The following is a 27,548-nucleotide window of genomic DNA, read 5'->3' as shown; positions in this document are numbered from 1 at the left end:
AGGATCTCCCTGTAGCCCCAGCTGGCCTGGAACTCACTATGTAGATCAGGCCAGCCTTGAACTGTCAGAGATTCACCTGCCTATGCCTCCCAAGTGCTGTGATTAAAGGTGTGTGCCACCACACCTGATAACAATAAAATCAAGGTGCATTTGCTTAACAATTAGATGCTACTAATAAAGGTAAAAAGGCCTTGCCTTGCTTACATTAGTATCAAATTTCAGTTTTTGTTTTCTTATAGGTAAGTCAGGCATATTAATTTACATATTCAACTTAAGCTAGAAGGAAGAGTACTGTTAAGAGATTAATGAATCAGAGACCTTAAGGACTGAAGCAATTTTTTCATTTCACAGGACTAGGTTATTTAATTTATTATTGAAGTTTAGAGATATCAGCAGGACTACATCACTACAACATTTTCTTTGTTTAAATGATTCAATAACTAGATTTAATAGTAAAGAACAGATTGTTAAAGTGTTTACCATTTGAATATTTTGATTACAACTTGATTATGGTAAACACTTTTAAAATGTTTCTACTAGTTCTCTAAGAAACTAGCTTATAGATGGATTAGTAAAATTAAAGAAGAAAGTGGGATTCAAGGACACTCAAATATTAATACCTAAACTATAAAATAACCTATGCAGGCCAATGTGAGACAAATTACACTTTTGATAATGACTGAAATATGCTTTTAAGTGTCCATACTATTTCTAAGAGGTGGAATCCTTGAAGCAAATTTTATAAGTGCTGTGGTTCAACAAATACCTCAGGCTTTCATTAAAGAATCCCACATAGTCAATTTTTTCCAAGCTCTGTGGTATGCAGCAAAGTGCTAGATTATAATTCAAAGGCTTGGGATGAGTTCTCTACCTGATACATCTTTGGTGAATACCTCTGATAAATCTATAGTGCCTAAGTCTTACGTCCAAATCTTGGTCTAAACTAAGTTTTGGTTAAGTCATCTTCTGAAAATCAACAAATGAAAATTACCAACTAGAATTCAACTGTTTAAACATTCTAAGGTATGAAAGATAAAAGATAAAGGGGGCTCACGTTTTAATTTTCTGTTATAACATCAACACATTACTGTTTTACATCTTTTGCATATAAGAAAACATGGAATTCAATATTTACCTTAGTGTTTGTAAAAATTTTGCCAAACGTCCGGCAAAGACGCCAGAAAAATCTGGAGAATTCATGGACACAGGCAGTTGAAGTTACATTAATTTTGCCAACTATTTCTATAAGTTGTGGCAACCTGAATATGAAGGAAAGAAAAATTGTCAGGGATACATACAAATTACTTTTACTTGCTAATTTCTTAAGCAATACAAATCCAGTCTTTGTAAGCAAATGAACTGGTTTTGGAACCTCTGAAATAGGCTTAAGATTATATTCTACTATATAAACTTTCAAACATCAATTTTAACTGTCATAAAATATATGGAACCTTAATGGTTGAGTTCTGCATATTAAGTTAATGAGATTCAAAATGATGGATCTGATGTATTACAACACACAGTGATCATAGCATCCATTTTAGACTCAAAAATAAGTTACGAAATAGTTTGAAATCCATCACTGTTACCACACAAATTAGACAGCAGACGTCCTTCTGACATAACAAAGTGGCAATTCTTCACAGACTATTACTCAGTGGGAGTAAGTGTCTCCTAACAAGATTTATTTTTGATGATGCTAGTTTATGTTTCTTCCACTAATTAACATCATTTTAGTAGCTTTCTCACAGGTCCATGCCTAAATATGAGCAATTTTTCATTGAACTAATTTAGGTATACAAAATGCATACGGAGGGGGTAACTTACAATTGATTGACAACCCATAGCAAACTCTCCCAGCCTGTTGTACCCTCGTGCTCTAGCTGGTAATCATAAAGTTGTAGCAGCACTGCCAATTGCTCACGACTGCCAATAATAGTAGACACATCTTGTAGAGGTGAGATAGGTCGAGGGAATCGTGTCACTATAACAAACGGAAGCAAAATAAGTAACAAAGGAAAGGCAATTTTGAAATTTAGTTTTTCTATCAAAAGAAAATAAAGTCTTTCCTTCGATATTAATTAACTTATTAAAACTTTAAGTCTCAAAAGATAAGGGGATTTCATGAGACTACATAGTACATACATAAATGAATATGTTAAAGTTTACTAATGAAATTCAGAAGTTCATGTAGGTTAAATTAAAAGTGGATCAAAGATACGAAAGACTCTTAAAATATGGATTTGGTTTTATTAAAAAGACAAAGACAGTACATCTCATAGTATCAGAGAATAATATGTAAGCTACTAAGGGAGGAAATCAAGCAATGGTTCAACCCAACTGTAAAGCCTAATAACCACAACAATGCTGCCACAGCAAATGATCTTTACTGGTGCAGTAATGGCACTTTTATCTTGGGGGTAATCAACAGCTATCTAATTGGATTTAAAACATGTTCAATGGAAGGGAATCCACGTGTGGTACTGTAAACACAGCCAAATACACATGGCTGGAGAGGTCATATAGATCTAGAAAAAATGCTACATCTGTCACATCCTAGACAAATGTAATTTCTTACTGTATGCTAAGGATCCTTACATTTACAGAGAAGTATACCCCTCACTACTCATCAAAGAAGCTTGCTTGCTTGCTTATTTATTTGTCTTTTTAGAGACAGGGTATTCCAGTAGCTCCAGCTCGCCTGGAACTTACTATGTAGAACAGGCTGGCCTCAAACTCACAGAGATCCACATGCTTCTGCCTCCCGAAGAAGCTTATTTTTGCAACAGATGGAGACTATTACAGAGTTCCACAACTGGTCAAACACAGAGAATAAGTGTTTGTGAGATGCCCAGCCTTAAGTGACAGATCTACAATGGAACCTCTAAACCTAGGGCTTGTGGACCACACAACAGGGGTCAGAAAGAATATTAATGCATCTCTCAACTCTCACCAGTACTTCTTCACGCAACAGATGGTGATGAACACAGAAAGCCACAACTGGCCAAAGGGTAGAGAATAAGAGACTGCAGATAATGTGTCCCTGGATAGGACTCCTATATTAAATCTCTGTCACCCAGGGTTCAGGGCTTATTGTGGAAGAGGGAGTGGAAAGAGTGTAAGAGACAGGGGTGGTGGATGATCACAAGGATAAAGTTTTCCAGGTGGCTGGGAACTTGCTCATATGAATTCACCATGCACAAGACCCATGTAAACACAAACCAGACAAAAACCCAGCATAGAACTGGGGAAATGGGTAAGAAGTCCCAGTCTTAGCTGAGGAACTGTTGGAAACTGATCACTGTTGGGTGAAGAGAGCTGGTGTTCTTTAAGAGAGTGACACTAGATAGGCTGACCAGGCTCCAGTGGATGAACTCACACCAAGGGACATCTGGGGACACAAGCTTGACTCACTAGGCCTTAACATATATGACAGAATGCATGAAATCTGGTGTGGGGGGGTGCTATGGGAAGAGTGCAGAAAGAGGAGGGATGTCTTTATATAATTAAGCTATATTGTATGAAAACAAAAAATTCAATAAAAAGGAAACTTGTAATTCTATCATACTGTTTATGTCAATGAAATAATACAATAAAAATAGTACCTTTAGGGACTTAAAGTTTAACAGGTTAAAAGGGGGAAAAATATTGTTTAATAGGAGAGGATGACATAAAATACATTAAAGCTTGAGAGGAACAAATTTCTTTAGCATTTAATTTTCACTATTAAATGTTTTATTTAAAATTGTTTTCAGATGGGCTTTGTGGTACACATCTTTAAATCCAGCACTTGGGAAGCAGAGGCAGGCAAAGATCCAGGCCAGCTTAGTCTACACAGCCTTACAGCCAGCTGGGACTACAGGGAGATCCATTTCAAAAGAGAAATAAAAAAAGTAGTAATTGTTTTCATAGTCTGTTTAATGGATAAAGCACAATATATTATAACCAAGGTCCCACATTATTCATTTATTTATTTTGTGTGTGGGGTGCACAAGGGCATTTAAGAATATATTAAATACAGATAATGGTTATGGTTGCTATCTGAACTCTTATTTGTAGTCATAATACACAAAGACAAAATTTTGAATAGTATGGTGTAGCAAGAGGCCTCCAAAGATGGCACGGACCCAGAGCCCTGGGTATGCTGGATAGCTTTAGTGTCAACTTGACACACCTGGGTTGAGGGAGCCTCTATTGGACTGGCCTGTGGCCATGTCTGAGGAGCATCTTCTTGATGAGTGATGTGGGAGGGCCCAGGCCTCTGTGGGTGGTACCACCCCTGGGCAGGTGGGCCTATGTTGCATAAGAAAGGATGAGCAGGGGCCAGGGGAGCAAGCCAGTAAGCAGTGTTCCTCCATGGCCAGTGTTCTAGCTCCTGCCTCCAGGTTCCTGCCTTGAGTTCCTACCTTGGGCTCCCTGATGAACTGCGGCCTGGGAGATGTAAGCTGAATAAACCCTTTCCTCCCCAAGTTGGTATTGGTCAGAGTGTTTTGTCACAGCAATGAAGAAACAAACCAGGACAGAAATTGGTACCAGAGAGTGGGATGTTGCTGTGACAGACCTGACCTTGGTGTTTTTGGGAGGACTGTGGAAGTGTTTGGAACTTTGGGCTGGAAAAGCCATTGCGTGCTCAGAGTTTGTTGCAGTGGAGCTTGGAACAGTTATGCTGAAAGAATTGTAGACGATGGAGGCCTGGCTTGTGCAGCTTTAAAGGGAAGCGGAGACTATCAGGGTTGTTCACGTGAGATGGTGGATTGAGACTCTGTGGGTTCTGGTCGGCTGGGGCTGAAGAATCAGCTGTGATTAAGAAGAGACCAGAACCTGAAGAAAAACCTTTGCTTTAATGGGACAACTGATGCTGGTTAGCTGGGGCTGAAAAATCAGCTGTAAGTAACAAGAGACCAGCATCACTGTGGTGGAGTCTTCTGGGAGGTATTTCCTCAGGGTCAGCACACAGAGAGGACCCGCACCTCTATTTTAAGCTGCAAGCAGGACTTGGTAATGTGTAAGAGTCTCCTGCATGGCTCTGGTGTTGAAAGCATGAATGGGTCACAGAGAGCAGCTGAGGCTTGGCACTCTGAGAGGCCAGGAAAGGCCATAGGTGAAAGTGCTGCTTCAGTTGCAGTGAAGACCCCAGGATTGAAGGGGTGTCATGGAGAGAATCTGAGGCTTTGCACCCCAAGAGGCAAGAAGAGGCCATTGGTGAAGGTGTAGCCTCAGTTTCAGTGGAGACCCCAGCTTTTTGGAGATGCCGGGACCATGGGACAATCACCAAGGACAGCGGCAGGTGTGGAATGGAGCTTGCCTGCATCTGTGAGATGAGCTGAGTGTGCTGTGGACTGCAGAGTTAGAGCAGTGGAGCTGCCAGTACCCTTTGGAGCCCAGAGGATCATGAGTGAATCCCAGATGTCCAGCCTTGAGCTAATTTGCTGGACTTAGGTTTTGCTTAGGTGTGCCCAATTCCTCCCTTTGAAATAAGACAGTACTTGTTTTGGATTTTATAGAAGCCCACCCACAGTTGTGTGCCCGATTCTTCCCTTTGAAATAAGACAGTACTTGTTTTGGATTTTACAGAAGCCCACCCACAGTTGAGACTTTTAAAAGACTATGGACTTTAAAGTATTTGGATTTTTTTTAAGGACTGTGGGGTTTTTAAGGTTGTACTGTCTTAGGTTGTGATAGTAACATCATATCTTGGGGACAGAAATTGGAAAGTTATGGTTTAATTAGTGACATTTGTGTGTCAAGGGAGCCTCTATTGGACTGGCCTGTGGCCATGTGTGAGGGGCATCTTCTTGATGAGTGATGTGGGAGGGCTCAGCCCACTGTGGTGGTGCCAACCCTGGGCAGGTGGGCCTATGTTGCATAAAAAAGAAGGCTGAGCAGGGGCCAGGGGAGCAAGACAGTAAGCAGTGTTCCTACATGGCCTGTGTTCCAGCTCCTGCCTCCAGGTTCCTGGCCTGAGTTCCTACCTTGGGCTCCCTGATGAACCGTGACCTGGGAGATGTAAGACAAATAAACCCTTTCCTCCCCAAATTGGTATTGATCAGAGTATTTTGTCATAGCAATGAAGAAACAAACTAAGACACAAGGATTCAGCGAGAATTCACTTCACTTCCTGATCTGCAAATAGCCCGCCAAAAGGAGCCTGCACCTCCATACCCTGCTCGCAAGCCCAGTGACTGCTAACAGACTGTGTGGCGTGGACTAATCAGAAAATGATATGCTGATTAAAGGGACTTGGGGGCAGAGAAAGGGGAAATATAAGGCTTGCCCCTCCTGCATTAAACGAGCCTGCAGCACCTTGCCTAGTGCTTGCTTCCACCTGACTCCCGGTGTCTGTGTGCTGACTCCACGCCTCTTGCCCCCATCCCCCTAATCAGCAGGGGACCCGATCCAGGTCAGGGTCTTCACAGCTGGCCTGAGGAGAACCTGCGACACGTAGCGCCCAAACAGGGACACCTGCCCACGGTGTTGGCGACACCCAGAACCTCGGTTCATTCAGTAAGTAGGCCCCTGGATTTGTCTGTTTCTTCGGCTGCTTGAGAGTGATCGAGTAGCCCCCTTCTCTGTCCCCTCCACCCTGTCTGTCATCTTTATTGTTGGACTAGTTTGTTAGATCAGGGAGGCACACTCTGCCACGTGGTCCTGAAGCCCACGTTGGAACCTCCCCCCTCTCGGCTCGTCCCGGTGAGTTCACATAAAGGCTGATCCGCCCCGAACTCAGAGCCCAGGCTTCGGGTCACCCTGTTGCCTGTCCTGGAGACACCGTGTGAGAATATGGCTGAAGGGGTCACAGCCTCCAGAACTCCCTCACTGAGCACAAGACATTTGGATCTGATACACCTTTACATGTGGGGGCAGTTTACATCTGAGTGGCTCACAGTGCTTCTTAGCTTACTTTGTGCCCTCTCGGTAGTCACCCTCATCTTTTACTTCTGTGGTGAATTCCCCTTCACGAGACCCTCCCACAACGCGCAATTTACCACCACAATGCAGGGAACCACATTTGGCAGCGCTCAAGGTGCTCCTTAAAACTAGAGGGTTAAAAGTAAAACCAAAAGATATCTAACACTTTTGGGATGAAGCCACTAATTTAGCTCCATGGGTCTCCCCTGAAAACATGTGGGACACTGACACGTGATGCGGGTCCTCTTCCTGGCCTGAAAAAGGGAGGTTGGGTCAGGGATCACTCCACCTGCATCGTACGTACTGATTCTCCTAGCCATCATTGCTAGCCTTAAATCCACCTCTCCTGAGGAAGTCATCTTGGCCCACAACAAACACTGCTGGGAGCAATCTAGTGTAGATCTGGCTATTACCTCGACCCCGGACCTCCTGGACCCAGAGGTGGATGGTGCCTCTGCACCCACTTCCAATAAGGAAGGATCTCCTTTGTCTATATCTCACGATACTCTCCTAGAGCTACCATGCCCAGAAATTCCCCCACCCCATTACCCATGAAAGGAGTTACTCTCTCCCTCCCCTAATAACAATCCTGCCCCTTCCCCTGCTATCATGCCCCTCCCTCCTAGGTCGCCCACCTTAAACCCTCACCTACATTTCTGGTTAATATTGGCCCTAGTGCAGTGCAGCATCCATGGCTGCCCACCCCACTTGCTGACCTTGCTCCTATCCACAAGGCAGCTGAGCAATCGGGCCCTGACTCCCCATATTTCGAACAAGTTCTTCGCCAATGGTCCTTACATTTACAAACCCACTATGATTGGTATAACTTACTAATGGCAGTCTTAGAACCCTCAGTCTTTCTAAACTGGCATGCAGCCTATAACAATCAGGCTGAAAACCAGGCTAAATCTCCAATATGGCCTCAACATTACGTTGGACATGCTCACCGAATGCGGACAATATACTGACGCCATCTCCCAGTCTATTATTGGCCTCCATGCCTATTTTCAACAAGTTTCTGACTTGGCCTTTAAGGCCCTTAAATGTTGCTCTCCCCCATGACCCACAAGTCTTTTTCCGTAATTTGATTCAACAGTCAGGGGAGTCCTTCATGGAATTCCTTACCTGTGTCACTGAAGCAGTAGAGCGGAGGGTGGAGTTCGGACCCACCTGAGAGGTGCTTATCAAACAGTTAACTTGGGAGGGCCTAAACACCCCTACTCGTAATGCTATTTCGCCTGTCCGCAATGATAACATTCACAAATGGGTACTTGCTACTAGAGACTTAGACCCCAGGGCGGGCCCTATGCTTCCTTGGAGACTCTTTTGTTGCAAGGAAAACCCACCCAGTTTGGCGCACGGGAAAGCTGCTGGAACTGTGGGGGGCTTGGCCACTTTTGTAGCCACTGCCAAAGAGGTACAGCCCACCCAAAGACTTGCTGCCCCAAGTGCAAAAAAGGTTTCCATTGGGCTAAGGACTGTAGGTCACAGCCTCAACCAGACTCAGCTCCTTTAAACTCCACCCAGGGTGCCGCTCAGCCCTGCCCACAAGAGGGGAAACAAGACAGGTATTATGGACTCTCCCAATCCTCAACCATTCCTCACTAATGACCCTGTTCCAAGATGGAACTGCCATAAAGGGCCTAGTAGACACAGGGGCTGATATCACCATTATATCAGAAACTAAATACCTTAAATTCCCTTATTGGAAATACTGGCCAGGCCCACCAATAAAAGGAGTTGGCGGCACACAAGGTACCAAGCTGGTCACATGTCCAGTATACTGGAAGGACTTGGATGGGAACCAGGGTACAGTTACCCCCATAGCAGCAGATGTTCCCCATAACTTATGGGGCTAAGACGTCCTAGAGGACATAGGCACAGTTCTTAACACGGATGACCGTGCCTTTTATGATGATACCATGCTCCACAATAACTAGGGACTATCAGGGAAAAGTCAACACCTTGCCCAGCACCCCCAATCCTAACGGCCACTGCCTGCCTGGGACCAACTCCAATTTTGGCCCCCGAGCCGATCCCCATCACCTGGCTCTCTAATGATGCCATTTGGGTGGACCAGTGGCCTATAACAGAACCTAAATTATCTGCCCTCAAAAATTTGGTAGCTGAATAATTGAGGCTTGGCCACATCGAGCCCTCTCTCAGTAAACGTAATACCCCAATATTTGTTATTAAAAAGAAATTGGGGAAATACAGACTCCTCCAAGATCTTAGAGCAGTCAATGCCCAGATGGAAAAGGTGGGCTCGCTACAAGCGGGCTTACCATACCCTACAGCTATCCCCCCATCCCATATCGTAGTACTTGATATCCAGAATTGTTTCTTCCAAATCCCCCTAGCGGAACAATATAGACCTCACTTTGCCTTCACAGTATGGGAGCCCAACTTTCAAAGAACAGCCAAGAGATACCAATGGAAGGTACTACCACAGGGTATGAAAAATAGCCCCACAATCTGTCAGTTATGTTAATAAGGCCTTAACCAACATCCCCAAGGACCTAATTGTCATCCACTATATGGATGACATACTGCTAGCACACAAATCTCACAATACACTACAGGCTGTAATACCCAGTCTGCTTGCCAGTCTAAAATGTCTAGGTCTCCACATAGCACGAGACAAGTTACAATACATCCAAGCTTTCACATTCCTTGGCTACCATATAGATAGAGTAATTAAACCACTTAACCCTTCCATCTTACAAAAAATTATATATACCTTGATTGAGCTCTGTGGGACTATAAACTGGCTCAAACAATTCATACCGGTCCCTGAGTTGGAATTCCGGGCGTTGTTCTCCCTGCTGGAAGGCCATAATTCACCAACTTCAAGGATCCCTCTCACCCAGCCAGCTAAGGATCTTCTTAATAAGATAGATCATATATTCTGGTCTGCATTGCTCCAACGTTATGACCCAGCAAAACCATTATTGGCTTTGATCCTCTGGACTAAAAATGGTGTCTTGGGGCAGTATGTCAAAAAGACACCCCTGGTGTGGACCCACCTGGTTACCTCAGACCTAACTAGGCTTAGCGCAAAGTATGATATTGCCTTCAAGTTAGCAGTTAAGGCCCGACAAGCAGCCAGGCGCATATTCGGAAAGGAACCTGACAAAATTATACTGCCCTTTCCTCTTAAGCATTCCCAAACATTATGGGCAGACTCTGGCTTTCCAACCCCCAGATAAGTGACTGGCCAGCCTGGCCTGTTTGGAAATCACCACTCAGCCACATGCTTCCCCTGCAAAAACCCCCTACCTTTAGCCACGCTAGCCTTCTCGGATGCCAATAAGTCCCATTATGGCATTGTTATTCAGCGCATGGGAAAGGATGACACCTGTTATGTACGAGCCAATCCCAGCTCTGTCCAGTTGGGGGAGCTCCTGGCCTTGTTAAAAATCTTCCAAGTCTGCCAGACTGAGCCACTCAATATATTCTCTGACAGCCAGTATGCGGTTCAGGCCCTCAGATGTCTTCCCTTGGCTCAGGTAGAATGCCACAAGGATCCCATCACTAGAACCATGAGAGCTCTCCAGATTATCTTAGATAACAGACAGTGGCCCTGGCACATCTCCCACATAAGATCACACACCAAAGTCCCCGGGATCTTGGTGAAGGGAAATAACAAAGTAGACAAACTTATTATGTCTGTAGAGATTTCCCTACTAGAACAAGCCAGAGCCTTACACCAACAATTTCACCTTTCTCTTGCACTGCCTTCTATACGACCTACCCATCTCTCAATGCAAACATCAGAGCAGGTCTTGCGTTAAATGTACACCCTTGCTCCCTTAGGCCCCCTCAATCGATATGGAGTTAACCCGTGTGGTCTCCTACCCAATGCCCTCTGGCAAATGGATGTCACCCAATATAACTCCTTTGGTAATCTTAAGTATGTCCATGTCATCGTTGACATCTACTCCTCCTTTCTTTTCGCCATCACTCAAACTGGTGAAAAGGCCTCACACGCCATTAAGGCGGTCAAATCAGCAATGTTGGTAATGGGAATGCCATGGACCCTAAAAACTGATAATGGGCCAGCTTACACATCTCTACAATTCCAATCATTCCTGTCAACATGGAAAATTAGACATTCCCTTGGCATCCCTTATAATCCACAGGGACAGGCCATTGTGGAGCGGGCAAATAGGACCCTCAAAGAAACATTACAAAAATTTGCTACCCCTGAGTCTAAAAGGGACCTGCACCTGGCTCTAAATGAAGCTCTAGTCAGCATTAATTTCCTGTCCTTTGATGAAAATGGGTTGAGCCTGGCCTACAAACACTGGGCTACCATACCTAGGCCTACACCCCTGCCACTAGTGAGATGGAAAGTCCCCTATAATATGTCAATGGCAACCGCCCGCCCCCTTGTTAACAAGAGGGTGAGGCTATGCTTGTGTGTTTCCTCAGAGAGAAACAAAGCCAGTATGGGTTCCAGCGAGAGATGTGAAACTATCAATGGACCAACGGGACCCCCAGGACCCAGAGACCTTGCTGCTATCTGGATAATTGGTTTGTTCTTCCCCGCCCCTGCCATGGCCCATGACCTCTGGGCCTTGGTCCCCTCCCTGCCTATACTCTTGCCCTTATCACTTCATTCCCCAGCCTATCCCACCCTCTATTCAACTAATTCTACACCTGGCCTCCCCACCATGGACCCAGTTACTTCCTGGGAATCACTCAATGGCTCCTGGTCCCTAAATAACTCTCTATGTTTCACTACCAACAACTCATCCTCATGCATTGGGCTGTTCAACCTGACCGTCCAAGATTATGCCGGCAGTGCCTCCTCAGGTTACATGCTTAAACTCAAGGGCCTTTGCCCTACCTTCAACAACACCCATGTAGCTTTGGTCCTTGCTGCACTGGGGGCAATCATGGCAGGAGGGGTGGAGGGGGCTGTCACCCCACCGCACCCATTTTGCTCTGCTATTCTATGCCCACCACTCCCCAACTGTCCACGCACATGCTCCCTTGCACCCTTTTTCTTTGCGCTTCCCATACTGTGGCAGAGTTGCCTCCTTAAGCCCAACCATGCCATCCCTCCCTTCTGTCACTTCAGCCACTCCCCCTCTGATCACCACCTAGGATCTTGGAGACAGCTGGCCCCCATCTATCCCTGTGGCATTAAGATCTCCCATACCAACCACGAGTCAATACTCGGTAACTGGGACCTCTGTGGCCCACATGCCTGCATGGACATGAGGCCATTACTGGCATAGCAGGACCTTCAGCTTTCCAACGGCACTTACACTAACACCAATCCCTCTACTTGTGCCAAAAATAAAATCCTTACATCCATTCATCACACGACATCCTAGCCACCCACCCCCATTTGCGTGTGGCCCCCGTTTGCCTTATTGCTAGCCAATGTTACCTCCGACCCTTGGGGACAACTCAATTGCTCCGATACCACCACCACCTGTGTACTGGCGGCCTGCTGGACCCATCCCGCTCACATAGTTCTCTTTATGCGTGAACCTGCAGCCCTTTGGGTTCCAGTCACCAATGCAACCCACCATGCTGTCACCTTCATAGAGTGGACAGCCTTGTCACAGGGTCCCCTTAAAACGGGATTTCAGGGTCACTGCAATTCTCATCTCAGCCATCATCTTTGCATTAGGTGCAGCCGCCACCGCTGCGGTGTCTATCACCTAATCCTCCACTACTGTGGAGACACTCAACGAAGTCATGTCCAAAACTTCCTCTACCTTTCACACTCAGTCTCTTATCAATCAGCATCTTCATCAGGCAATTAATGTATTACGACAACAAACTGATCTCTTAACTGAAGAGCTGGCAATTACCAAAGACATGGCTCTGCTAGCTTGTGACCCTTGCTTTAGGTCACTTTGTCTCACCCCCATAAAGTACAGAATATTAATGAATCACGCCTACAACTCACACACTATATTCATGGCCACTGGAATCAAAAGTTTCTTCATTACTCTATATTACTAACTAATCAAATTATTGCTCTAAATTATACCTGTGCCCCTACGCTGGACATCAATTCAGGGTTCTTAGAGAAAATCTGGTCTAATCTAAAAGCGCTGTTTGACCTGTCTTGGATTGTCACTTACCTACTCCTGACAGGCATAATTATTCTTCTCTTTCTACTTCTTAAACGCCTTGTTCTTCGTTCCCGCAGTCAGAAAAAATTCAATTACTCAGTGTATCAGGCCCTCAGAGCAATACACGAAGATGATTTCAACCCGCCCTACGCAGCCCAATAGTCTTGGCTCGCACAAATGTACGAGGCCTCCTACAGATAATTCCCCACCTCAACTGATTCCCCAGGACAATACCCCTTGGAGGGCTGGTAGTCAATGACAGGTAAGCTCCTGTTGGGCTGAATCAACCTAAGCCAGGACATGGACATGTACACCCATGCTCCAATGATGGGTAAGGTTCATGCCCAGACAGACAATCTAAGACAGTCACAGTCCATGATCCTGGGGTCATCCTGAGGCAGAGCTGCCTACAGGCTTTCGCTGGACAGTCACTTTTAAAGAAAAAGGGTGGAAATGTACAGGCTCTTGCTGAACAGTCATTTTTAAAGAAAAAGGGTGGAAATGTAGCAGGAGGCCTCCAAGGATGGCACGGACTCAGAGCCCTGGGATTCAGAGAGAATTCACTTCACTTCCTGGTCCGCAAATTGCCCACGAAAAGGAGCCCGTGCCTCCGTACCCTGCTCCCGAGCCTAGTGACTGCTGACAGACTGCATGGTGCGGACCAATCAGAAAATGATACGCTGACTAAAGGGAGAAAAGGGAAATACAAGGCCTTCCCCCTCCTGCATTAAATGAGCCTGCAGCACCTCATCTAGTGCTTGCTTCTACCTGACTCCTGGTGTCTGTGTGTTGACTCTGCACCTCTTGCCCCCATCCCCCTAATTGGCAGGGGACCCAATCCAGGTCAGGGTCTTCACAGCTGGTCTGACGAGAATGCGCAACAGTATGGTATCCCTCACTATCTGATCTCTCACTACTATAACTCGGAAATCAGAGTTTGGATAATGAGGCATATTTATAAATAATATTTCTTTTTGGGGGGGGGAGGATGTCTTTTTGAGACACAGTATCCCTGTAGCCCTAGCTGGCCTCAATCTCCCAGAGATCTGCTTGATTCTGCCTCTTGAGTGTGGGAATTAAAGGCATGCACCACCATGCCCAGCTGTACTTAATATTTCTGTATCACATCAAAGCATATCTGATACAATTTCAAACAGGGATCTATTATATTGGTCATAATCTGCTATACTGCGATGGGTGAATGCTGTTCTTTCAAAATTATTGACATGTTACAGGAAAATAATGTAACAGCAAAATAGATGTATTGAACTTACTATAAGAAGGGTGAGATCAAAGGTTTAAATCTAAGTCCAATAGATATAAACAAAATGATGATGGGAAATAGGGAATTATGAGGATAACCCAGTCATTACAGACAAGAAATTTGAATGACTTAGAAGACACAGAAAATTGATCTACTTAACTGTGACATTTTTTTTTCTGTGGCTACAGACCTATAGTTTTTAAAAAATATACATTTTTATTGGGGCTGGACAGATGTCTCAGCAGTTAAGAACACTGGTTGTTCTTGCAAAAGACCTGGGTTTGAATCCTGGCACCCACATGGCAGCTAACAACTGTCTGTAACTCCAGTTCCAGGGGATCCGACAGCCTCTTCTGTCCTCCACGGGCACTGCACGACATGGGTGCACTTACCTACAAGCAGGCAATATACGCATACACATAAAAATAATAAAAATATTAAAAAAATATTTTTATCAAATTTTTGTGCATTTCATACAATACATCTTAATCATATTTAGACCACCTCCACTATCTGCATTGCCCATAACTCTCCTCACCAGATTTATTCATTTTGTCAGATATGTTAAGGCCTATCAAGTCAAGTACATGTCTCGATTTTTTATTTTAAAATATTTTATTATTTTAATTTTAGGTGCATGAATGTATTGCCTGCATGTATGTGAGTGCACCTGTGTTGTGCAATGCCACGGAGGTCAGAAGAGGGCTTTGGATTCCCCTGGAACTGGAGTTAAGGATGGTTCGTAGCTGCCATGTGGGTGCTGGGAATCAAACCCGGACCCTCTGCAAGCGCAGTCAGTGCATTTAACTGCTGAGTCATCTCTCCAGCCCCTATTTTATTTTTATTTTATGTGTATGAGTGTATTGCCTACAGGTAGGTAGGTGCACCTCATGTTGTACAATGCCTGTGGAAATCAGAAGGGGGCATCAGATTCCCCTGGAACTTAAGTTATGGACAGTTAGCTGCCATGTGGGTGTTGAGAATTGAATTCAGGTCCTCTGTAAGAGCAGCCAGTGCTCTTAACCACTGAGCCATCTCTCCAATCTGTCTTGATTTAAAAAAAAAATTTATTTTATGTGCATGAATGTTTTGCCTGCATATATGTAAGTGTACCACATGCTGTCGAGGCCAGATGGGGTGTTGGATTCCCTAGAACTGGAGTTATGGATAGTTGTTAGAAGCCATGTAGGTGCTGGGAACTAAACCTGGGTCCTCTGCAAGAGCAGCCAGTGCTCTTAACCACTAAGCCATTTCTCCAGCCTCTTAACTATAATATGAACACTATTTTAATCAGCTAGCAACACAAACTGGTAAAGTAAGAGTATATTTCATTTTATTAGCAATAAAACATATAAAGCTGGGCATGGTGGCACACTCCTTTAATCCCACAACTCGGGAGGCAAAGGTACATGGATCTCTGTGAAATGGGGGCCAACCTAGTCTACAGAGCAAGTTCCAGGCCAGCTGGGGCTACAGGAAGACTGTCTCAAAAGATGCTAGGAATCTTTGATGTGTTTCACTTCTCTCTGAATCCAAGTTCTAAAATATATCGGGATATCTCTTAAATGATGATAGAATAAATTTTTACTTAAACATATTGTAATTCAACTTAAGGATACAACATTGTCATTAAATTGAAAGCTAAAGAGTTATGTCATCAAGATGTAAAAGCAAAGGATTATTATTTGGCATGATGACAAAACACAACAAACAAACAAATCCTACAGGTTAAGAACAGAAAGTATGGATATTACAGAATAATCTAATGAGACTTTTAATCCATAAAAGATGAAGCTAGAGTTTATCTGAGGTATTATATATTTATGAACACATGACCCGAAACATAATACATTTTAGTAACTATGCTGCAATACAATAATTTTTAGAATTTTAATTAAAAATAATTCTTTAGGAAGCTAGACAGCTAATATTCTACACCCTCCCAGAATTCGGTTCAGTACCTTCTATCTGTGGGACTTCACCATGCAGCTTGGCTTTGCTGGAGAAAGGTGCATTCTGCAGTACTAATGCAAAGAGAGATGGGATCAAGGACTGTAAAGCAGAAAGATACATGTGGAGCTTATGTTCATCCAGCCCGTGTTCTCCTTCCTGAAACATAAGGAGGTGGAAGATAATTTTAGTCTTTTGAAATTACAAGTTGGCTTCTATGATGGCTTTCCTTTCTGTGGCAAATAAACATTTAAGGACTTCTATTTTGGACTTAAAACAGCACTTAATGGAGATATCCAATAAAACCATTGACAAGTAAGAAGCTACTATAGACATATTAGCATCCATAAGTATAAAAAGATTTTAGGGCAATCATTTCCCATGTAGGGAATATTTCTTATAGATACTTTTTTTTTTTCTTTTAGGGAGTATCTTATCTTTTGAAATTCTGCAAGACAGAACAAATAAACTGAGCCACAGGAGCTGTACTTAATGCTCAACTGCTAACCTTGCAGCAGCACTGGCCATTTTTTTTCTTCCTAACTAAATTCTCTTATATTTGATGATAGTTGTATTTGAAAATATTGAAAGCACTATAAAATATTTCATACATAAATAAAATGTAGAAGGAGCTGGGCGAGTGGCACACCCCTGTAATCCCAGCACTTGGGAGGCAGAAGCAGGCAGATCTCTGAGAGTTTGAGGCCAGCCTGGTCTATATAGTGAGTTCCAGGCCAGCTGGGGCTACAGGGGAGACCCTGTTTCAAAAAGACCAAATGACCTCTTGGCTCATTGACAGACTCTGTTTCAAAGGAAAATAATAATAATAATAATAATGATGATGATAAATAGAAGGAAATCCAAAAGGGAACAAAAAGATGACAGAAAAGGGAAGAAAAGGATGAGCATGACACTTAGAAACCAAATGTCATAGTGAAGGAAAAAAAACCAAAAAACAAAAAACCCCAAAGACTTAGCTATTGTATTTGAATCCACTTGAAATGTCATTATTACATAAGAAAATAACAATTGTATCATAATATAAAACTCACTATTAAATTATAAATAAGTTAATTCCTTTACAAAAATATCACTAAGCAGAATACTGCAGACACTTTTCAGAAGTAATGTGGAATTAATCATGCCACAACGTATGAAAAAAGGGTTTGGGTAATTCTCAGAAAGAATACACTTTTAAAAAATACTTTAAGGTACTTCAGTCCAACAGTTTATATTTTTTCACAATGCCCACTGATGTTTACAAAGAACAGTGCAATTTTTAGAATAAACCAATACATGTACGTACATATGAGAGCATCTACTGAATAGTTACAAGATTTATGATAAAAGTCTTATAGGTCCTTCAAAAATCTGAAGCAGAAAGGATGTGAGTTTGGAGTCAGAGATAAGTATCAATTGTCATATGACAACTATGGGACCTGACAAGTTACTTCAGTACCAAGTCCCAATTTCCATATAAAACACAAAATACAGCTCAAAGAGTTCTAAGAAGGAAACAGGATTTTTATATCTAAAGTATCAACCTTAATGGTACATATAGGCATGCAAGAAATACTAGCTTCTCTGTAAGCCTCTAAAAGAACACTTAGAACAAAAGTCAGGCAAGAAGCTTCTATTATTTCGTCAATTTTTCTTCAGCTCTTTTACCTGAGTAGAATAAGGTTCTCTTTAAGAAGTATGTACTGTAGTAAGGAGTAAGCATAATTAAAGCAAGTCTGACATCATACAAATAAGAAGGCTACAGAGATTCGGAGTTGTCATCTCTGCATTCTGGAACTAGAGCTGATGTTTCATATAAAATAGTTGAGTCCTCTCAGGGCTAAGGTAGAGCTAGCTTTCTGAATAATGTCTGAGTTCTTTCCAGGAAGGACCTGCCTCAGCCAGTAAGTGGTGGTTGTGCCCTTTCTCTTCTAGCTTCATTTAATACAGCAAGAGTTTCTCAAACCTGCTTTGGCTAATAAAATCTTTACAGAATTACAGCTAAATGGTACATTATGTCTCTGCTCATCAATATTTGTCTATGATGACCTAGAACGAAACCTTTAAAATGCTTTAAATTCAATAATCAAAGGAAGAACTCACTCTGAGAAGCTTTTCAATCTTGTTCAGGAGTGTAGGTATAAGATGAGACTGTAAATTCCCAAGTTCTGTTGTCCAGGCAGCATAAGCTGGTAAAAATACTTGATGTGTTGCACTAACAACTCTTTCTGAGGGATCGCCCAAGGCGGAAAGCAGTAATTCAAAACCCTACAAAGGACAAACAGTAAAATGGAGATTTTTATTGAAAAAGCTCAATAAACTGGAATAAATACTTCAAGAAACTTAGAAAATGTTTTAAGCAAGACAGGGGGACCACCTATAATCCTGTCCTTCTTATTTTCTTAAGTGTTATATATTCACTAAAGAGCAACCCAGAGAAGGGGTGGGAAACACAGCATACTTATTTCCAACTTCCTGGGGGAGCAGCTAGACTGAAACCAGGCAGTCATTTCCAGCTGATGACAGCTGATGCATATCATCTCTCCTACAGATTATGTAGTATGTGAATCAGTGATAGGGAATTCTCTATTGTTCGGAATGTATAATGGGATAAAAAAAAAAACCACTTTGAAAAGCATACCTGTTGATATTTGTCAGGATCATCAATGTATCCCATAATGATACCCAGGCTTTTGATCACAGCTTCTCTTACCAAATCTGCTTTATCTTCCATTAACATCTGTTGCAACATTGAAAGAACCAAGGAACTCCGGATTTCTTTCTGAAAATAAGCAATATGTTTTTACTGTTTATTTAACTAAAGTGAAAGTTTGGAAACTATCAGGTACTCCATGTATTAAAAAATCCAGATTAAGCAGACATTAACACTTTGCTGTTTGCTTCAAAACCTATTTTTTCAAAGATATAAAATGTTACACATCCAGAATATTTTTCTATTCAACCCCCCCCTTCCATCTACCTTTTTAAGAACATTCTCTCTGAATCTGGTATTACTCATTCCTCAGCATGTTTTTATTTCCTGAAAATGTAAAAATTCTTCACATCCTTACAGCACACACAGACATATTTAAAAAATGAACAAAGTGAACACTTACAAATGGACAATGCCTCCTCTGTCACTATTTGTGCAACTCAGAGAAATATGCTTCAAGTTATAATGGAGAAATTACTCTTATAATTAAAACATTTAACTGGGGCTGGATGAGGAAACTCTAAAACCCTGGCATTTCTTTTTTATTTTATAAGTGTGTTCCCCAGGGGTTCAGGTTCCTCTAAGGGGTGGGGCCTGCTGCAGAGAATTGACTGTGGAGAGTTAGCTGCTGAAGGAGGGGCTTGTGGTGCCCTCTTGGGACAGAAGCTACAAGCTGCCAGGAGCGCCCATGGCGGCAGGTGTGGGGAACGCACAGCAGCCGGGAGTACTCAAGGACAGAATGGCCTGGCATTTACAGACCTGGGGCAAGACCGCTGGCCCCTGAGGTGTGGACAAAAGCTAGGGGTGACTATAGGTGTGCCGTGGGAGCGATCTGGTATGGTGGGCTCTGAGCCACAGTGCAGAGCTGGGTGGTCTGGAGCTGAGCAGTGTGGAGCTAGGCACTGGGTGTTCATTTTTAAGTCACTCCTTGGCCCACGATAATAAATATACATAAAGATATGTTATATGGTTTGCCTGATAGTGCAAGAGACCCAGAAAGAACTCTGGTGACAGTGAGAAAATGAATTCAAACAATTTAATAAAACACATGAATGAACTTTACACAACTTTAAGGAAATATTTAATACAATGTCAACCACTGCTGTGTCACAGATTTTTAAAATTTTTGTTTATATTTAATTTTTTTGAAGACAGGTTTTACTACGTAACCCTGGCTGGCTCGGAACTCTCTATGTAGACCAGGCTGGCCTGGAACTCACAAAGATTCACCTGCCTCTGCCTCCCAAGTGCTGAGATTAAAGGTGTGTGCCACCAGGTCCAGCTTTATTTTTACTTTTGAAGTGTGTGTGTGTGCGTGTGTGTGAATGTAGGTTTTCATATGTGAATTCAGCATATGAGAAGCCTAAAAAGGTGTCAGGTCCCCTAGAGCTGGAGTTAGATACCTGACATGGGTGCCACTCATCTGACAGGATTGCCGGAACCAAACTTGGGTCTCAGAAGTAAGTGCTCTTAACACCTGAGTCATTTTTCTAGTATCCAGACCTTTTTTTTTTTCTTTTCAATTTTAAGTACTTTATTTTTATTGGTTTTATTTTATTTTATGTGTATGAGTGTGTTGCCTGCATATATGTTAAGTGCACAGGAGTCACGCAATGCTTGTGGAGCTGAGAAGAGGGTGTCAGATCCCCTGGAACTGGAGTTATGGATTGTTGTTAATCGCCATGTGGGTGCTGGGAATCAAACCCGGGTCCTCTGTAAAAGCAGCCAGTGCTCTTAACCGCTGAGCCATCATCTCTCCAGCCCCAACCATCTTAATTTTAAACTGGGAATCAAACTCAGGGCTGTATGAATGCCAGGCAAAGCTTAATCATTGACCTATACTTCCAGCCCACATTACTGTTTCCAGTTATGTTACGGAATCTTTCAGCTTAATTAAAGGATGAGGTTAATATAAAGCTATTAATATTCAACCATATTTTGTAGTTATTGCAATTTGGTCAGTTTATAAAATTAAACACGTCTAAACTTGTTTGGGGCCCTTTAAAATATTTAAGAGTTAGAATAAAATAAATAAAAATAAAGTAGATGAAGTCACTTTTCATAAATGTAAAACATGATTTGTCATGCAAACTAAAATTTGTCATTCTTTAAAGACCTGGTTTTTGTTTTGACCTTTTAAAAAAAAGTCTTTTCAGATGAACATAACAAACATATGAAACGGGGGCATATGAACAAACATTTGAACTCAAGAGAAGGCTCAGTGGTTAAGAGCACCAGTTGTTCTTACAGAGTATCTGGGTTCAGTTCCCAGTACCTACATAGTAGCTAACAACTGCAACTCCAGTTCTAGGTGATCTGACGTTCTCTTCTAGCCTCTGCAGACACTGAATATACATGGTGTACTTACATGAATGCAGACAAAATATTCACACACATACCTGTAATCCTAGCATATGGGAGGTAGATGCAGGAGGATCAGATATTGTGGTTATTCTCTACATATGAAGTTCAAGGCTATTTTGTGCTGCAAGAGATTTCACACACACACACACACACACACACAAATCCCTGAACAACCTGATGATACTCAAATTTCATTGATCCATCTCAGACTCTGAATGCCTTTAACTTATATACTGCTCATTTGAGAAAAAAAACGGAACCACAAAGTTATGTAGATTTTGTTCAAAATTGGCAAATTTAATTATACCATTAAAAAATCTACTGATCATATATATATTTTAAAAAGTTTATGCATTGAAAAGTTGTCAGGTGTACAGAGGCATATATAAATTTCTCCAAATTATAGAACTCATTTAAGCTCCAATTTTATCACTGGAAGCAAATTTGCCTACTTGTTTTCTTCCAAGTAACTATTTGATGAAAATGAAAATGTATCGGATATACTCAAGTCTGAATAATCACAGTTCGACTGTAAGTGGTTGGTTCTGTCAAGAAAAACTTGTATCCCATGGAAAAAAGCAGCTACTTAACTCAATACTCAAGTGCATAAATGCTTTTCTTACAAACAGCTATCACCTCAGCATACAGTGAAAGGGTTTTCTATTACTATTTTGTATTTTATGTTACAGAAAACTACAAAGATTCAAGTGCTAAAATTCAGAAAAACTGTTTTATCTGGTTCAGCATGGTCCTTTTACGATGAAACTGGCTTGTTTTAGAAGTGTATGGCAGTGAAGAAGTCAATCATTATTAGCATATTTGAGGGCCACGACTCTCATTAGTACTATGCAGAACTTTTCTGCACAACACTGCTTTTCTACCAACACTGTATGTATAAACAGCAAAAAAGACAAAAAAGGACTTATTATTGAGCATACTATGAGAATCATCAATACAGTTAACATGTATTTATACTCATGTAAAACCAATGTTAATGTACATATCAGCCTTCATTGCAATATAGTATTACTGTGAGCCTGTCCTTGATTTTGCCCATCTCTTATGCTTTAAAAAAAATTTTTTTTATTTACTAATCACATGATTAGAAGAAGCTTTTCATTACAGCTTTAACATATTCAGTAACAATTTCCAGAGCAAGAGTACATCTCTTTCACAAGTGGGTGCAAGTTTCTAGATTAACAGTTGAATCAATACAGTTATACAATATTGAACTCAGTATAAGCCCAAACCCTATGAGACATAAAATAAGTTTTTACCCTTTAAAGAAGATCTCCATTTCATTTTAAAATATGCCATTTCCTACATTTTTAGTGCTACTAACACTTAGATGTTTGCATATGTGTCTCTGATCTCCATGTATCTGATTATTACTAGTCACAGTCAGTTACACTTGGATCCTTAGTACCTGAGTATGGATATAAAGTCATGAGGTAGATTTCACTGGTAATGTTTATCACCTCTACTATTTAACATGAAGTACATTTTTATGCTTCCTCCTCAAATATAAGTCTTTTATACTTTTAAGATAGCATGGCTAAGAGAATTTGGATTAAAATGTCAAAAAAGTTTCCCTACTATCAAAAAAGAAAAAAGAAAGGAAAAAAAATTCTTACAGGAAGGTAGGGTGCCAGAGCGCCACAGGATTCTGCCACAAGTAGTCGTCTTTCTGGGTATTTGTGATTAATCTAGAATAAAAAAATAAATAAATCAAGCATAAGCAACATACCCTCTCTTCTTCCAACAGAGAATTACTTTTCACCATAGATCCTGTTAAGAATGTAACACAATGTCTTCCTTTTCCACTTCTGGGAATCCCTGTGTGGCTATAACTGGATCAGGAATAATGGAATCAAGGACAGCCTAAAATGAGGTCACAGGGGTATCTGTTAAAGAAAAAAGGGAAAAATCAAAGATGAAAAATTGGCAAGCTATCTAGAGATTATGTGTTAGGTCTAGGCTTTCCTTAGAAAGTCAGGAGAAATTAGTCCTTCCTCTAGCACTAGCTGTACATTTTTAATTTGGAAAATCTAGCTTCTGGGATCTTATAGATACAGTATATGATATATGCCAGTTTGCTTTCCACCTAAAGCATTAGCAACAAAGTCAATCAATAATTTAAATAGCTAGATGAGAACTATGATTTTCTTTTTAAATTCAGAAGATTTCTTTCCTGCTTGCATATGCAAAATGATGGGCTTTGCTATTGTAGTAACTACACTGAACCATAACAAAAAAAAAGACACATACTGGGTTTTGTTCCCATAAGTCTTCTTCATAGAATATAAATTTCTCTTTGACTGGAAAAGAAGTGTATCTGTTCTCATATTCCCATATCAAAAGGTGACATAATTCAATAATATATTGGATTCCTAAAATTAAGAAATTATATACCAATCTACTGAGCAACAAACTAGAGATAGGTGGTAGTCAGATCCCTGATATCCATGATCATAAAGGTTACAAAAGAGAAGATGGTAGAGATGTGTGTAGCTAACATCTTAGAATTAAATTTAATCCAGATGTAATTACATTGAAAACAGAATATCAGACTGAATATCGAAGTACACTGAGATTAAAGTTTTACTCTGTTCTTTGTCTAACTCAATGTGTTTCAGAATTAAATACACATACAAAAACCAACTTATTTTTGCAATAACTAAAAATAAAGGTTTAAAGATTCTTTTCATAATAGCACTACAACTAAAGTACATAGGAATAAAACAGAAGTACAAAGTTATATTTTGAAAACTACAAACCACCCTTATAGGAGATTTTTAAGACTTTAAATTGGAAAGACATCTTAAATTTATATAATGGAAAACTTAATATGAATAGAATGGAAATTCTCTTCAGATTAATCTATAGATTCAGTAAATTACTTATAAAAATCTGTGCTAATTTCTTTGTAGAAACTGATAAGCTGATCTTAAATTTTATATGGAGGGCTGGAGAGGTGACTCAGTTGTTAAAAGCACTGGCTGCTCTTCCAGAGGACCTGGGTTTGGTTCCCAGCACTCACATGGTGGCTAACAACCATCTGTAACTCCAATTTCGGGGAATCTGATGCCCTCTTCTGTCCTCTATGGGACTGCAAAACATGGGTGTACTTACATACATGAGGTAAAACAGTCATACACAAAATAAAGATAAAATAATTCAAAAGAAAATTTTAAAATATTCATAGAGTTTAAGAGTCCCATAATATCTAAAATAAGTTTGGCAGAGTGTTTGCTTTAGGGAAGTGATAAAAAAAAATGCTTTAAAACTGAGTGTAGTAATGGATACCCAATTCTACAAATATATCGAAACCACTGATTTACAGACTCAGGGGGTAAGCTACATGCCATTAGAATTAACAAACAAAACTCTCTGGTTTTGAGAAAGTAGCTTAGGCTTGCTGCAAACTCACTATGGTAGCCCAGGATGGCCTTGAACACATGGAAATTCTCATGTCTCAGCCTCAGCAGTACTGGGATTACAGATGTACACTAACATGTCTGACATAATCTTTTATTCTGCAAGCTTTCAAGATGGGGTCCTATCAAGTAGCAAGGCTAGACTTGAATGTAAATCCCTCATATCTGTGCCTCCTTAGCCCAGGGAAGAAAGGTGTATACCACTATGCCCAGTACAAAAAATAAAAACTTAAAAAGAGAAAATGGAGGGGCTGGAGAGATGGCTCAGTGGTTAAGAGCACTGACTGCTCTTGCAGAGGACCTGGGTTTGATTCCCAGCACCCACATGGCAGCTATGAACCGTCCTTAACTCCATTTCCAGGGGAACCTGAAGGCCTCTTCTGACCTCCACGGCACTGCACGGCACAGGTGCACTCACATACATGAAGGCAATACACTGATACACATAAAATAAAAGTAATAAATAAAATATTTGAAAAATGTTTAAAAAGAGAGAAAATGGAAAAAACTCAGTATTAAATGTAAAGATGAATAGTATGTATAGATTTAGAAATTTGAAGTTTTATGCTGCAACTGGTTTTTAACTTTAAGCAATCAGAATCATATCCTAAATTTAATTAGTATGTTTTCAATATAAAGATGTTGTCTGCCACTGTCAAAGATAATTATTACTACACTGTTGCTATACTGATCACTTTTACATAGTGAACCTAGTTTCTCTACCATACTTTGATTTCTTTTATTATTTTATTTATTATTTTTATTTTATGTGCATTAGTGTATTCCTGCATATAGTGAGTGCACCCATGTTGTATACTGCCTACGGAGGACAGAAGAGACTGTCAGATCCCCAGGTAATGGAGTTACAGACAGTTGTTAGCTGCCATGTAGGTGCTAAGATTTGAACCCGGGTCTTCTGCAAGAACAGTGTTTTTAACTGCTATCTCTCCAGGTCCCATATTTTTTTATTTTATTATTTTTATTTTATGTATGTGAGTGCACCTGTTGTGCAGTGCCGCAGAGGTCAGAAGAAAGCTTCGAATTCCCCTGGAACTGGAGTTAAGGATGGTTCGTAGCTGCCATGTGGGTGCTAGGAATCAAACCTGAGCCCTGTGCAAGAATGCTCGTAACCACTGAGCCATCTCTCCAGCCCCCCATTGTAGGAGGAAGTGCGGCATGAACAACCAGCACATGAGCGCTGCAAATGCACCAAAACATCTGGCTGAGGCAAGCCTGTGTTCTGCCAAAAGACATAGAGATGGCTGATGCAAAAATGGCCTGATACAGAGAGCCAATGAGAAACAGACACGACCTATCAATGGACCAATGGGACACCGGGAAGGGGGATATAAGGGAGCCCCATATTCGCAATGAATGAGTCTGCAGCTGCTCACACTGCCTACTTCTCACTTGACTCCTGGTGTCTGTGTCGTGACTCTGCGCTGACTCTGCCCCCGCCTGGAGGGTCCCAGGACACCCGCAACACCCCATATTTTAATTTAAAAAAAAATGTATGCGGGCTGGAGTGATGGCCCAGCAGTTAAGAGCACTGGTTGCTCTTGTAGAGGACCCAGGTTTGGTTCCCAGCACTCACATGGCAGCTAGCAACTGTCTGAAACTCCGGTCTAGGAGAGCTGACACCTTCTTCAGGCCTCCAAGGACAGTGCATGCATGCAATTATATACATGCAGACAAAACACTCATACACATAAAATAAAAATAAATAAATAAGAAAAATAAAAAGAATGCTGAAAGAAATTAAAAGTAGAACTTTAAATGGCTAATCCATTTGGTTTTACTTGTATCTAATATTTTTCTTAAGAATAAGTGACTGTGGCTGGACATGGCAGCACATGTCAGCACTCGGTCCAGAAGTAAGCTTTGATTTCTGGGAGTTCAAGGCCAGTGTGATCTACATAGTGAGTTCCAGAAAGAAGTCACTGCACTATTGTAACTTGTCTCAATAGTGAGAAAACTATCATTTTAAGGTAGAGAAAGGAGGAACTTAATGACCTATTAAGTCTACAAAGTCACTGATTCTGAGCTCTTCAGAGGACTGAAATAGTAACATTCAATATAAAACTAAAAACACTGCTAGTAAAATGAATTAAAAATACAAAGCCTGATACCCCTGCTACTGTCTGCTGTGTTGTCGGCACCCCCAGCCATTCCCCACTACTTGCCCTTCTGGTGAATCTAGTCAGCCTATCTAGAGGTCTTTGTTTTAGGAGGGTCAGCTGTTCCTCATCTAGCAGTAATCAGTTGTCAATATTCCTTTGGACAAGATTGGGGTCTGCTGTTCAGTTCCCCAGTTCTATGTTGGGTACTATCTGGGAATCCCTTTGGCCACCCTGGCCAACAACTCAAAAGAAGGTATCGCCTGTCTGGTATTGTTGCTTGTTATATAGCCTTTAGCTATATATATGGACTCTTATGAAATTATATTGGCCCCTTTAATCTTTGGTTATCCTTTCGTTTTGGGTGTTTAAGGACATACAATTGGACCAGATAAACTGATTTGTTTTTACTCTTGAGGTCGTTAGAGGATTTGTTCCTCAGGAGTCCCATGGGGTTGGGAGGAGCCCCTGGCTCCTTTCTTTTACCAGCTCCATCCATGTGAGGATAAGTCAAAGGTCCTGCTCGACCATTGTTGGCTCCTCTTGGAAGCATGGAGGAAATGATTCCTCCGTGTTGACCCTCCTCTTTATAGACTGGACACTGGCTCAAGTCCATCTGGTGGGGTCTCCTCAGCTTCCTTGATAAGGAGGCCAGATAACCCACCACCATTACAGGACATTTTGAGAGATGCTCAT

General features: G+C 41.5%; 1 protein-coding gene across 6 annotated transcripts in view; it reads right to left on the bottom strand.

Annotated features, from left to right (window-relative positions):
• Relch (RAB11 binding and LisH domain, coiled-coil and HEAT repeat containing) overlaps positions 1–27,548 on the bottom strand; it is a 117,740-nt gene that overhangs the window by 34,058 nt on the left and 56,134 nt on the right. For all 6 annotated transcript variants that reach the window (XR_003850744.1, XR_003850743.1, XM_008840647.3 and 3 more), the window contains exons 13-18: positions 22,933–23,004; positions 18,863–19,003; positions 18,325–18,489; positions 16,233–16,380; positions 1,828–1,984; positions 1,136–1,259 (exon numbers count right to left, since the gene is read on the bottom strand). Coding sequence is in view for 4 of the 6 variants with exons in the window: in XM_008840647.3 (XP_008838869.1) it covers positions 1,136–1,259; positions 1,828–1,984; positions 16,233–16,380; positions 18,325–18,489; positions 18,863–19,003; positions 22,933–23,004 (807 nt within the window). In the remaining 2 variants the exon portion in view is untranslated. The remainder of the gene's footprint in view (positions 1–1,135; positions 1,260–1,827; positions 1,985–16,232; positions 16,381–18,324; positions 18,490–18,862; positions 19,004–22,932; positions 23,005–27,548) is intronic.

This window comes from Nannospalax galili, unplaced genomic scaffold (genome assembly GCF_000622305.1).
Source record: "Nannospalax galili isolate Female #2095 unplaced genomic scaffold, S.galili_v1.0 scaffold298, whole genome shotgun sequence".
NCBI classification, from domain to species: Eukaryota; Metazoa; Chordata; class Mammalia; order Rodentia; family Spalacidae; genus Nannospalax; species Nannospalax galili.
This window is presented reverse-complemented; position numbering and strand designations above follow the sequence as displayed.